At 42.0% G+C, this 14,612-nt stretch overlaps 1 protein-coding gene across 1 annotated transcript in view; it reads right to left on the minus strand.

Moving 5' to 3' along the window:
- Positions 1–335: 335 nt before the first annotated feature.
- Positions 336–14,612, minus strand: part of LOC125487820 (hydroxysteroid dehydrogenase-like protein 2) — a 31,165-nt gene continuing 16,888 nt past the window's right edge. Inside the window, exons 3-4 of the mRNA XM_048620185.1 lie at positions 8,817–8,915; positions 336–455 (exon numbers count right to left, since the gene is read on the minus strand). Coding sequence (XP_048476142.1) covers positions 337–455; positions 8,817–8,915 — 218 coding nt within the window. The 3' untranslated portion in view covers position 336. The remainder of the gene's footprint in view (positions 456–8,816; positions 8,916–14,612) is intronic.

Here is a 14,612-nt window from a genome sequence, read left to right on the forward strand (position 1 = left end):
TGTCATTAGAGGCCATGCCTTCAATTACTTAGGCCCTGATGCTGTGTGTAATTCCCTCCCGTCTCCTTTAGGATACTATGTAAAATCTCTCCTTGACCATCGCTTTCCGTTACTTGTCCAAACAAATCTCCAAAGCCGAGGTGGTGGCAACTTTTGTTTGATATTGTTCCTGTGGAGTGCCTGAGTTAAAGTTGCTAATTAAATGCAAGATGTAATCAGCTTCATAAAAAATTATTCTTCCTGTATTCTAACACAAATGCCTTATTTTTCCTGATCACAGGACTTCTGATCACCTCATTGCAAGACAGCCAAGGGTCGATATATTATTTACAACACTTACGTTAGATAAGTTCCTCTGGAGTTGATACTCATCATGAGGTCCACTTTCTTCATTGGCGTTTCCAGGGTCCCAGTTAGATTAATGGCACTAGCATTATTTATCAGTATATCTATACCTGTTGGAATTTAAAAAAGTCAATCACCAAAATAGTCTGGTTAGGCATTGCTCAAAACCTATCATGCCAATTGTTACCCAGCTCTCCTAGCGGTGCAGATTGTTGGTGGGCCACAGACCCTAGCAACACCTGCTCCAGTTCTCTCTCCCCATGAAGACCAATTGTGGTGCACTGAACCTCAGACGACAGCTTGACCCAGTGATAGTACAAGTTAAAAGCTCATGGGTTCAAGCTGCACAGTTGGACGTTAGAAAATAAGCTGAATATGACTGTGCACTGCCTTCATATCATCATAGTTTCCATTATTTGCATGAAGTGTTGAACTGCCCAGGATAATGTAAAATGTCCCATGGGGCTAAGAGAACATAGAACATAGCACAGTACAGCACAGGAACAGGCCCTTCAGTCCACGATGATGTGCCGAACATGATGCCAAATGCAACTAAACCCTTCTGCCTGCCCTTGGTCCTATCCCTCCATTCCTTGCTTATCTAAAAGTACCTTAAATGCCCCGATCGTGAGCAAAGGAATTCAGCTGGTATCCTGACGAGCATTCATTCCTCAGTCAACATCGCTAAAACAAGTTAATTACTTACAGTCAACGTGGTTGCTGTGTACTTGGCAGAAACAAGAAATTGCTTTTTTAAAATCACACTGTGAAAATGTTGGGGAGCCATGGCCGTAACTGCTGATTCCACACATTAGACACACCTACTCCCTTTTAAGTAATTTTTAATCAACCTATTTGGACACATCATGACACACCTCTAAAGCAGGGAGAGCTTTAAACCAGACATTCTGGCCCAGTGGTACGGACACTACCCCTGCAGAAGAACCCTCCTATTTCCCCTCTTATAGATATTTTCCAAACAACCTGTTCAAAGATGTCGCTACACACCTCTGGAGTAGGTGGGACTTGAACCCAGGCCTGCTGGTATTAGGGATAGGGGCACTTCCACTACACCACAAAAAGCGAGTTGCCTTTTTTATCCTTTATATCCAGAAGTGCTCCTACACACAACCAAACATTTTGCAAAATCACCTGTGATATTCCCTCACCTATTAACCACCACCATAAATCACTGAATCCCAATTGATTAATTTATATGCAAAGCCCACTAAAGGGAACTGCAAACCATCAAAGGTGAGAGGGGTCTAAACCAAAATCTAGTCAGAAGGTGGGATAAAGCATCTAACCCCCTGCAGTGCCTATCTATCTCTAAAGGCATTGAGTGTACTGGTGGATACCGCATGGTCCCTGTCTAAGGACACAACTCTGCACACAAACATTCCCCTTTTCTATCAACTAGTCACTTAATTAATCAACGCAACTGACTTACTGAGACATTATTGAAGACAGAGAAGGCAAAAGATCAACAGGCTGACTTTTGCACTTTAGCCACAGACAGATTTGTTATAACTAACTGGGGAAATTTCTTTGCTCACTCACTCTGCACTTCAATGCACTGCAACAGTTTAAACATATTCAATCCATGCAGTTTCCTGTGAAGCCTCTTCAGTTCTTCTACTGTGTTAAACAAATGCAAGTGGCTCTTCTCTTGGTGCAATCCTCTGTTTTTTGAAGCAAGTGAACAAAGAGGAAGGTAAAGATAGGATAGTCCTATACAGTATTACAGCACGGAAAGAGGTTCCTTAGTCCATTGTGTCTACGCCAATCATCAAGCATCAATGTCCATTTTCCAGCACTTGGCTCATAGACTTGCATGCTATGGCACTTCAATTGATCATATAAATACTTAAATGCTGTGATGGTCCTTGTCTCTACCAACCCTTCAGGTGAGTTCCACATATCCACCACACTACAGGTGAGAAATTTCTCTGTAAATCCTTTCTAAACCTCCTACCCTTCACTGTAATTCTATGTACCCTAGTAACTGAACCCTCTAATAGGCAGTGGGGGAGGGGGGTGGGCATGTTTGTTTGTATATTACTCTACCTATGTCCCTCATAGTTTTGTACACCTCAATCAAGTCCCCCCTCAGCCTTCATTGCTCTAAGGAAACCACCTCAGCATATCTTGTCTCTCTTCATCACTGAATCACTCCAGCCCAAGCAGCATCTCGGTGAATCTCCTCTGCACCCTCTCCAAAGCAATTGTGTCTTCCTATAGTGTAGCATCCAGAACTGCACACAGGACACCAGCTATGGCCTAGCCAACTTCCTATACAGCTCCATCATAACCTCCCATCTCTTGTATTCTATGCTTTGACTAATAAAGGCAAGTATCCCATATGCCACCCTATCCACTTATCCTGTTACCTGTAAGGATCAGTAACTTACACACCAATGTCCTGCTGATCCTCAGTTCTATCCACAGTCCAACTATTCATCATATATTCCCCCTTGCTTTATTTGTCCTCCCACAATACATCACTTCACACTCTTGACAAATCAATTACATTTGCCACTGTTTTGCCCATCTGACCACCCCTTCTATTTCGTCCTGTGTTCTCAGCGTTTACTCCTTGCTATTTATGCACCACCAATTTTTGTGTCATCTGCGAATTTACTGACCAAACCTCTTATACTTGTATTTAAGTCATTAATGTATAATACAAAGAGTCAGGGACCTAGCACTGAAAACTATGGTATGCCACTGGACAAAGGCTTCCAGTCACAAAAACAATCTTTAACCAGAACCCTCTGCCATCTCACAACCAATTTGCTCCAGATCCCATGGGCTCTCCCATTTGTGACCAGTTTCCCATTCAACACCTGTCAAAAGCCTTACTCAAGTCCACGCAGACCACATCAACCAAATACCTTCAACTTCACACCTAGGCACTCCTCAAAGAAATTCAAGTTTGTTCGACATAATCTCTCTCTGATAAAAACCATGCTGATTATCCTTGAGTAATTCTTGTTTCTCCAACTGGACATGAATTCTGTGCCTTAGAATATTTTCCAAAGTTTTGCTATCTCTGATGTCAAACTCACTGACCTACTATTCCCTAGTTTATCCCTACCACCCTTCTTAGGTAGTGGCTTTGCATTAGCTGCTGTCCAGTCCTCTGGCATCTCTCCAGTATCCAGACAGGATCTGAAAATTAATGTTCAGGCCCCTACAATCTCGTCCCTTGCCTCCCACAGCAATCTAGGATACATCTCATTGAGAATTGGCGATTTATCCTATTTTGAGCCTGCTAATACGTGCAACTGATGTTAGACTAACTGGAAAGGCAAATCGTGTTTAACAAATTTACTGAAGTTTTTGAGGCTGTAACTAGTAGAACAGACAGTGGAGAATCAAGTGGATGTGGTGTATTTGGATTTTTAGAAGGCTTTTCTAAAGGACCCTCATTTAAAGTTAGTGGATGAAGTTAAAGCACATGGGATGAGGGTAATATACTGGCTTGAGAATTGGTTGACAGACAGGAAACAGAGTAGGATCTAATGGGTCTTTTTCCAAGTGGCAAGTAGTGACTAGGGAGGTACTATAAGGGTTAGTGCTTTGATGCTGTCTATTCATGGTATATATAAATAATCTTGACGAGGAAACCAAATGGAACAATTCCAAGTTTGCTGATGATACAACACTGAATTGGACTGAGAGTTGTGAGAATACGAGGAGGCTTCAGTTTGAGTTAGACGAGTTGAGTGAGTGGGCAAATACCATATAACATGGCTAACTATGAAGTTATATACTTCAGTGTGAAAATAAAGAAAGGAAAACAATTACATAAATGATGAAATATTGGTAAGTTTGGATGTATGAAGAGATCTAAGTGTCCTTGTACAACAGTCAATGAAAATTGACAAGGTGCTGCAAGCAATTCGGAAGGTAAGTGGTATACTGGCCTCCACTGCAAGAGGACTTGAGTTCAGTAGTAGGTATGCCTGACTGCAGTTGTATAGGACCTTGGTAACACTGCATCTGGAGTAGTTTGTGCAGTTTTGGCTTTCCTCCTCAAGAAAGAAGATGCTTGCCATTGAGGAAGTGCAGCAAAGGAACACTAGACTGATACGGGGGATGGCAGGACTGTCCTATGAGGAGAGATTCGTTCGACTGGTCCAGCCTCCTGTTTGACTGCAGCTTAGAAGGATGAGAGGGGATCTGATTGAAATGCATAAAATTGTAAAAAGGCTGTACAGAATAGATGGAGGAAGGATGTGCCCAATGAGCAGGAAGTCCAGTGACAGCGGTTATAATCGAAGAATATAGGATAGATCATTTAGAACTGAGATGAAGAAAAGTTTCTTCTCTCGAAGGGTGGTGAATATGTCGCCTTCTCTACCAGAGAAGGCTGTGGAGGCCAAGTCACTATGTACATTCAAGAAGGAGTTAGATTTTTTAAAAAAGATTTTAAAGACATCAAGGATTATGATGAAAAAGCAGGAATATGGCAGTGAAATAGAGGAATGGCCATGATCATATTGAATAGTAGAGCAGGCTCGAAGGACCAAATGGCCTACCCCTGCTCCGATATGTTTTTCTCAATGCTCGTCTGTTAAAGTTTATCATAGTTGTCCTATCGACTTTCCATAGATACACTGCTCTTCTCAAGAGTGCATACAGATACAAAATAATAATTTAAAACCTCACTTACATCCTACAGCTCTATCCACAGTTTGGATAAAATCACTTTGGAATTTCCTTTATTTTACTCGCCAGGGCTTTCTCAAGCCCGTTTTTCATTCGACTCTTTTTTTAAAAGCAACCCACTGGATTTACGATATTCGTCTAAGGCTTCTACTATATTTAGCGCTTGAGCCTATAAACTTCCTTTTCTTCTTTGTCCAATCCTGTACATTCTTCAACATACAGGGTTGGCTGGAGTGCTTGCACCTCCTTTCAACGTTACAGGAAAACATTGGCCTCGAACACTCCATTTCCTTTTTAAATGACTCCCACTGCTCTGATGTAGATTTTCCTATAAGCAGCTGTTCCAAGTCCACTTTGGCCATATTCTGTCTTATCATTTTAAAATAGGCCTTCCACCAATTCAGAACTTATATTTCCAGTTCAATGTTGGCCTTCTTTTTATAACCAATCTGACTGAATTATGATCACTATCAGCAAGATGTTCCTTCACTGAGACTTCTACCACTTAGCTGGCTTTGTTCCCCCAAAATTAAGTCTAGCACTGCCTCTTCTCTTGTAGGGCTTTCTAACTGTTGGCTTAAAAAGCTCTCCAGTACACATTTCAGGAAATCTTTCACAAGAAAGAAGCATTTCATATTTTGTAGGTAAAATCCTCTATTAATATCCTATTGTACTTACGGTTCTGAGATTTGCCTACATATCTGCCCTTCTCTATCTCCCTTGTAGTTTGGAGGTTTATAGTACACCCCAATATCATGACCGCCCTCTTTGCTTTTAAATTCTACCCACAGTGCCTCAATTGAGGAACCTTCAAAGATATAATTTCTCCTTATTGAAGCAATTGACTCCTTAAATGAATATCGTAACACCACCTCCTCTTTCATAATCTCCTCCCATATCATGCCTTAACATCTATTCAAATACATTACATAATTATTCCCACTGTCACTGGAGAACTATGGCACAGGGCTATTAAAAATATAATTGTTGACAAAAGGTTGGGAGGATCTTTACAATACACTAAAACTGAAAGTGCAGACAGTGTATCCAATGACCTGCATGCTGTTGCAATCAAGGTTATATTAACTCTGTGTTTGTATAAAAACAAACCAGGTCTCCAGTTTTGCCAACAAAGTGTTCTCATTGCCTGGTCTGCCACATTAGGCAGGTGAGCAAGCTCCAAGTTTCGGGGACACATATTAACTGGTGCATGTTACAACACTTTTAAAGTGTGGAATGACATAGAATTCACAGTAATAGTCCACTAAGACCAACTGGTCCATGTATGTCCTAACCTATTCAGTGTACAAGATAAAACACCACACATGACAACATTCCTTTACAATTCTGGGGTCAAGTTTTTGGCCAGAGATGAATATCATCCCAAGTTCTTGTGTGTACATACGGCAAAAAAAGTTAAAGAAATTTTCTGGCTAGTCAGTTAAGAGAAAAGATATCGGAAATGATGCTTTCGGATTTATTTTCATTGTTATTCTTCTCCATGCTAGAACTTAGCAACCTCCAGTATCGACAATACTAGTTGTGGTGTAGCTGTTGTCATATTTGCATAGTGTCAAAAAAATCACAAGATGGAAATTTGTGATAACTTTTTATTTAATCAAACTGAGTTGAAGGAGTATCCTTCCATGATTCAGCTGCATGAATCAACATTTGTTCTGCTCCAGCAGATAACCATCCTCTCTCATCCTTCTCTTCAGGTTAGAGAAGGAACATAATTCAATCTGAGAGAATGGTTCCAGGGATGAGGAACTTCTGCTTTAGAGATAGATTGGAGAAGTGCAGATTGGTTTCCTGGGAGAAAAGAAGATTGAGAGAGAATTTGATAGAGGTGCTCGAAATCATGAAGGGCCCAGACAGAATAGATAGGTAGAAATTGTGATGTTTTCACAAATAAATGGGCACAAATTTCAAGTAATTGGCAAAGGAAGCAGAAGTGAAATGAGGAAAACTTTTTGTGCAGCAAATGGTTAAGATCTGGAAGGCATCACCCGAGTGAGCATGAAGGCAGGTTCAATTGAAGCTTTCAAAATGGATCTACAACGTCAGCTAAAAAAAGAAACATCCACATGGTTACTAGGAAGAAATGGAGAATGGCAGGAGGCAAATTGCCCATTTATTCAGAGGCCAGTAGAGGCAGGATAGGCTGAAGAACCTCTTTCTGTGCCGTAACAATTCTGTGAGGAAAGAGCAGGGGATGGACTCTCGAATCTGACCTGCCATTCAATCAGATCATGGCTGATGGATTCAACAGATGATCCATCATTTCAACTTCACTTTCCTGCCCTATTCCTATATCCCTCGATTCTCCTGGTTCCCAAAGACTTGATAGTTAGATTATAAACTGGAGATTAACTCTTCCCCCCTCACCCATGTTATTCACCGTCTCGTGCGACCTAAGTGCCCCTACTCGGAATAGTGAATTACTGGATGGCTTTAGGACATGTCAAGGAGGGTTTAAAACTATGCTTTAATGGGATATTTCTTGTTGAAATTGTCTGCATGTGTGATTGCATAAATATAGATCTCTGGATCCAGCTGAAGAATGGATCCTGTTGTTTGAATTGGGCAGTGATGTTTGAATTGTGTGGTGATTTAAGCACCTGCATTACACACTGAGGTAGCTAATCAGTTTTGTCAGCACATCAGTTCCTGGCAGACAGAAGCTATCACTCCATTGCCATGTCATGAATAACCTCTTATTCAAAATTAAGTCAGTGACTCGTGTGTGTAGTAAATGGGGCTTAAAATTGGCAAATTGTACTGCATGCAAATATACTGTATGAAAAACCTTAAACTGCATATCTCTTCAAATATCAGATACTGTCATTCAGCTTTAAGAGAGAAACTGAAGTCATGGTCAAGTAGAAGTCTCAGTACTAGGTGTTCCAGGTGTTGCAAACTATAGATTGCAGTTCATGCTGATCCATACTGACCATCTCAAGGGGAGTTGCCTCTGAATCAAGTTGTTATTGGGGAAATTAGGAACATTTCCACCAGAAGTCAAGATTCATAAATCTTTAATTAGGAGTTGTGAGTTTGGTTGCCATAGTTGCATTAAATTAGTTTGAATGGGACAGAATTGCCTTCGGAGAGGCTATTTTGAGGACACTGGGATTTCTGCACTACCCAGGGGATAGCACTTGCCAGAAAGGGGGCTCTGGCTGGGACAGCAAGTTAGGAGCTCAAGGGATAGTTTGAGTGAGATGCTCTTCGGAGGGTCGATGTGTGGACTCAAAAGGCCTGCTTCCACACTGCAGGGATTCTATGATTCAATCACATCACAAGCTGAGGGGCTTCAGAGAATTGGAGAAGCTCCTCAAAGTCCTTGGATCGATAAGAGTGCAAAACTCTGAACCTTCTGTTCTACGGTACATCATATTTCAACTGATGGAATGTTAAGTATTAGTTTTTGTTGTCAAAAAAAAATCTTGCTGGTTAACTTACAAATTAACAATACTGCGTCCTATATGGTAACACAGTGTGGAGCTGGAGGAGCACAGCAGGCCAGGCAGCAGAGGAGCAGGAAAGTGGGCATTGCTGAAGAAGGGTCCCTACCTGAACTGTCAACTTTCCTGCTCCTCTGATGCTGCCTGACCTGCTGTGTTCCTCCAGCTCCACACTGTGTTATCTCTGACCGTAGCATTGGCAGTTCTTACTATCTCTGTGTCCGAAGTGGTTATTCGTCCACAAGAATTGACAGACTTTTGATGACTTTGCATAAAATCCACAAATCCACAATAATAATAATAATAAACTCAGAAAATAAATCACTGTACCTCCAAACGTCTTTACTGCATTCTCCACTGCCTCGCTGATTTGCTCCTCATTTCGCACGTCGACAACACAGGGTAAAGCCTTGCCTCCAGCAGCTTCAACTGAAAAGCACAAAGAAAATTAATAATGCCTGTAGACAAGTGAAAGATATATAATATCTGTTTCTCCACGCGAGGGAATCAATTGATAGCCATGTGCATCACAAAGGCTATTTTTCAGCCAAATAAAACAGTAAGACAAAACTGAAAAGACAAGACACATTTGTCTAATTCTAAAGCTGAAGTAGTTTGGTGTTGATGATGACTGAGCTATTATGGGCCCGTCAACATACATCAGCCAACTGTATTGACTACTTCACACAAACGTCATTGCCAGCAACTTCTTATTCAAATAGGAAAATGACAACAAGGCAATGAAAAGGTCCTGTATTATGTTTTGAATTACAATGGAATCATCTGTGAAGGGTTTGGCCTGCATTAGAGGAGAAAATACAGCATTGTAAGGTGGTAGAAAGTACAATTTTACGAATTGTATGTTGCAGTTGTGAAACTTATAATGTTACTGAATGCAATGTGCAGCCAGAATGTGTGTTCCTTCCCGGATTGAACCTATAACTTATCCATTTAGCCTGGTTAAGGGAATCAGCCAGGCAGAGAATGCAATAGAATGGTAGAATTCGTGTAATTTATCTAAAATTTATATACCGTTATCCCGTAATCTCTGACAAATAACTCATTTTATTCCTGATGACCAGTAAAAAGCAGCCATATCCATGAACTTTAATAAAAGGGACAATCCAAACAGCTCCTTGCTCCAGTGAGCTTGCTCCTGAAATTAAGGGAGAAAGACAGACTTGTATTTATACAATCTTCACGACGTCTGGGCATTCTGAAGTGCTCAACAGCCACAGAAGTACTTGAGAGTGGTCTCTGTTGTCACGTATGAAACACAACAGCCTATTTGCGCAGAGCGAGATTGGGAGCCAGGACCAAAAGACCGTAAGAAAGGAAGTGGTGGGGGCTGGTACAGTTACAACATTTAAAAAGGCGCCTGGATGGGTACATGAATAGGAAGGGTTCTGGGGATAGCAGCCAAATGCTGGCAAATGGGACTAGATTTATAGAGGATATCCAGTCGGCATGACGGGTTGGACCGAACAGTCTGTTTCTGCGCTGTACATCTCTATGACCCTATACAGGAACAGGAAATAGGCCATTCGGCCCCTCGAGCCTATTCCACCATTCAACAGGATCTTAGCTGTTCAAACGATCCTCTTGTTCATTTACCCAATAACCCTGGATTCCCCTACTGATCAAGAATTTATCTAGCTCAGCCTTAAATAAACACAAGGACACAGCCCCAAAACTCTCTGTGGCACGCAGTTCCAAAAACTCTCAACCTTCTGAGAGAAAAAAGTTCCTCCTCATCTCAGGCAAACACTGACACCCCTTAATTTTGAGACTAAGCCTTCTGTTCCTAGACTCTCCAGTGAGGTGAAATATCCTCTCAGCAATAAAACATATGTAAGGGACTGACGTTGGAGCATGTATGTGATAGAGAACTCATGGGCACTCAAAAACAGAAGAAAACATTTGGGCTTGTGCATTTTTAAATAATGCAGTAAGTCTTAATTACCACCAAACAATCCCTCTGATCTGAAAAATTATTTTTCTAAGTCTATAGTCTTTCTTCAGACTGAAATTATTGTTGGAGTGATTTTTAAGTATGAATTCTTTTTCCGAGTTTTCTATTAATCCATCTCTCGCTTAATTCCATCTTCCTTTCCCTTTCTTCTTTTCACTATCTACATGAGTTGGCATCAAATTAAATGTTCTAATTGATACTTCCTGGTTCAGATTCAACCCATCTCAGAAACAGATGTTCCCATCTGATTGCTGAAGGAGATACACAGTTGCATTCCGCTTTCATACAGGCCCCAGAGACCTTGTGGAAGATGCCACACCCAATGCTTTTGAAGCATGGCCAAGGCTATTACTAAACTCCACAGAAAGTCAAAGGGGTTCAGTGCCATCAATGGTGACTAACATCAAACTCTGTGTCAAGGAGACCACGTTGTGTCCCAGCAATCCTCCAGTACCTCACCTGCAGAAACATCACAGTTGACAGCTAACAAATGTGCAAATTCCAAAAGATACTGATGAGTAAATCGTAAAAGGAGAATGCTTGCAGGTTGTTTGACTTCAAAAGGGTGTCACAGCAGAGGCCACACAGTGTAGACCTGGAGGAACACAGCAGGTGAAGAGGGTCCCAACCCGAAACATCAACTTTCCTGCTCCCTTGATGCTGCCTGGCCTGTAGTGTTCCTTCAGCTCCACACGGTGTTGTCTCTGACTCCAGCATCTGCACTTCTCGCTATCTCACAGCAGAGGCCAGGCCTGTCCTCATTGGATACATAGTTTTAGAGTTGGATTTTCTGGTGTAGTGGACTGACTCCCTCTCTCTGAGCCAAAAGCTATGGTTCAAATCCTACTTCATACATAGCCACAGAAGATTCCATAAAACATGGAGCTGGAGGAGCACAGCGGGTCAAACAGCATCTGATGAGCAGGAAAGTCGACGTTTTGGGTCAGGATCCTTCATCAGGGCTGGGGAGGGGGAAGGGAGCTTGGAAACAAATAGAGGGAGGGGGCTGGGGAAGGTGGGTGCTTTGGTGATAGGTGGATGCAGGTAGGGTGTTGTAGAGATTGGTCAATGGGAAGGGTGGGGCGGACAGCTGAGAAGGAAGAGAGAGAGAGAAGTGAGGGGGAAGGTGTAGGAGCAGGTGTAGCACTTCCTGCGGATGCAGGGAAAGGTGCCAGGTGTGGTGGAAAGGTTGGTGGCGAGTGTGGAGCGGATGAGGGAGTCGCGGAGTGAGCGGTCCCTACGGAAAGCAGATACGGGTAGGAAAGAATGTACCTCCCAGCCACAAAAGATGAAATTCAGAATGAGACCGAGACCAAGGAAGCTGATTATCAATCTGTAGATCCAATACACCAATGGCAGAAACTAGGAGTGGGACAGCCTCCTGGACAGCCACGCTTCATGTAGAGAGCTGCCCCTCAAGTCATATCCTCTGGGACAGACTAGCAACACATTAAAAGGCAAAAAAAAATATGAGCCATGGAAACAAAAATAAGCACTCGCTTTGAAACAAACAAAAACAGAAACTGGAGAAACTCAACAGCTCTGGCAGTACCTATAAAGGGAAAACGGTGTTAATGTTTTGAGTCCAGCGACCCTTCTTCAGAGGATCAGTGGTTCTTTATATGCCTCTTGTGTGACAAAACATAGGAGAGCATGAAGTCTAAGCCTCTGGATAGGAATCAGTACCAGTGAAAAAGAACAACTTCTTTCTTTCATAACCTCAGGGTTGCAGAGCCTAATTGCAGCACTTCATCGAGTGCCAGCAAACCAAAACCAATAAGGTGACAAATGTGAGATTTCGCAACATAATGTATCTGCTGGCTAGAACCCCACAAGTTGTACTGGAAGCCTAAATAATAGTTTAAAAAATGCTGATTCAGGTATATGCTCTCTGAGAAAATGTTGTTCAAGTAACACTTTTGTAAGCGAAAATAGTGGGCTACTTAAAGTGAAAGATTGAGACAGCTGGCAATCAGTCACCCAAATTCATTGAAATCACTGGAACAGCCACACAGAGCAACCTTTGCAAATATTAATGAGGTCCCTATTCAAATATTGAAATAGGAACACATTTTTGTTTTGGTTAACCATGTGCTTAAGCAGCCAATGGGCTGACACACATCATGCAGTCATCAGTATCCTAGTAACTAGCTAAAAATACATCTTAGCTTTCATGCTAATCCAAGCAACAGGCACAACCTATCTGGCCCATTCAATTCACTTGAAAGCAAGACAATTGCCTGGAGATTCGATTATTATATTGGTTACAGCTCCAAGCTGAATGCATACAGTGGCAATAACAACAGGTGCTACATGAATGGTACCTCATGCAATGCAAGGAACATCTGTTCATGGTTGTCTGCATGGACAGTGCAGACTCTGGGATTCTTTTTCAGCATTAAAAATTTTTTTAAAAAATCAAGTTTTTTGCAGGGAATTGACCAGGACATAAAACAGAATATACATAAACCTCGAATACATTAAGAAAGGCATTACACCCAGGATAGATGACTGAATTTGTAAAAGAATTATGCTGCTGTTCTGAACAGTAGATGGCCTGTCAGCCCATAAAGTCTACAGCTCTTATGAGGAGGTGGTCTTTGGCAAGTTATTGGAGGGAATCCTGAGGGACAGGGTTTAGGTGTATTTGGAAAGGCAAGGACTGATTACGGATTGTCAACATGGCTTTGTGTGTGGGAAATCGTGTCTTACTAACTTGATTGAGTTTTTTTGAAGAAATAACAAAGAGGATTGATGAGGACAGAGCCGGGGCTGTGATCTATATAGACTTCAGTAAGGCGTTCAACAAGGTTCCTCATGGTACACTGGTTAGCAAGGTTAGATCACATGGAATACAGGGAGAGTTACCAATTTGGATACAGAACTGGCCTGAAGGTAGGAGACAGAGGGCGGTGGTGGAGGGCTGTTTTTCAGACTGGAGACCAGTGACCAGCGGTGTGCCACAAGGATCGGTGCTGGGTCCACTGCTTTTCATCATTTATATAAATGATTTAGATGTGAACATAGGAAGTATGGTTAGTAAGTTTGCAGATGACACTAAAATTGGAGGTGTGGTGGACAGTGAAAGAGGTTACCTCAGAGTACAATGGGATTTTGATCAGATGGGCCAATGGGCCAATGAACCAAGGAGTGGCAGATGGAGTTTCAGTTAGATAAATGCAGGCTGCTGCATTTTGGAAAGGCAAATCAGGGCAGGACTTACACACTTAATGGTAAGGTCCTGGGAAGTGTTGTTGAACAAAGACCTTGCAGTGTAGGTTCATAGTTCCTTGAAAGTGGAATCGTAGGTAAATAGGACAGCGAAGAAGGCATTTGGCATGCTTGCATTGGTCACTGCAGTGAGTACAGGAGTTGGGAAGTCATGTTGTGGCTGTACAGGACATGGATTCGGCCACTTTTGGAATACTGCATGCAATTCTGGTCTCCCTGCCATAGGAAGGATTTTGTGAAACTAGAAAGGGTTCAGAAAAGATTTACAAGGATGTTGCCAGCGTTGGAGGGTTTAAGCTATAGGGAGAGGATGAATAGGCTGGGGCTATTTTCCCTAGAGCTTGGAGGCTGAGGGGTGACCTTATAGAGGTTTATAAAATCCTCAGTGGCATGGATAGAGTCTTTTCTCTGGGGTAGGGGGTCCAATACTAGATGGCATAGATTTAAGGGGAGAGGGGGAATAAATAAAAAGGGACCTAAGGGGCAACTTTTCCATGCACAGGGTGGTGTGTTTATGGAACGAGCTGCCAGAAGAAGTGGTGGAGGCTGGTACAATTACAACATTTAAAAGGCATCTGGATGGGTATATGAATAGGAAAGATTTAGAGCGATATGGGCCAAATGTTGGCAAATGGGACTAGATTTATAAAGGGATATTTGGTTGGCACGGCTGAACTGGACCGAAGGGTATGTTTCCATGCAGTATATCTCTGACTCTCTGACGCTAGTCCTATACCCTGCTCTTATCCTGTACCCTTGCAAACTTTTATCCTTTAAGTATCTCTCTAATTCCGTTATGAAGACTACAGAATCTGTATCCACAATCCTATCAAGCAATACATTCTAAATCCCAACCATTTGTTCCATCAAACAGCTTTTCTTCATTGGCAAACTGATTACAACAATCACCTTAATGTTTGCTC

This window comes from Rhincodon typus, chromosome 3, assembly GCF_021869965.1.
Source record: "Rhincodon typus isolate 14 chromosome 3, sRhiTyp1.1, whole genome shotgun sequence".
NCBI lineage: Eukaryota > Metazoa > Chordata > Chondrichthyes > Orectolobiformes > Rhincodontidae > Rhincodon > Rhincodon typus.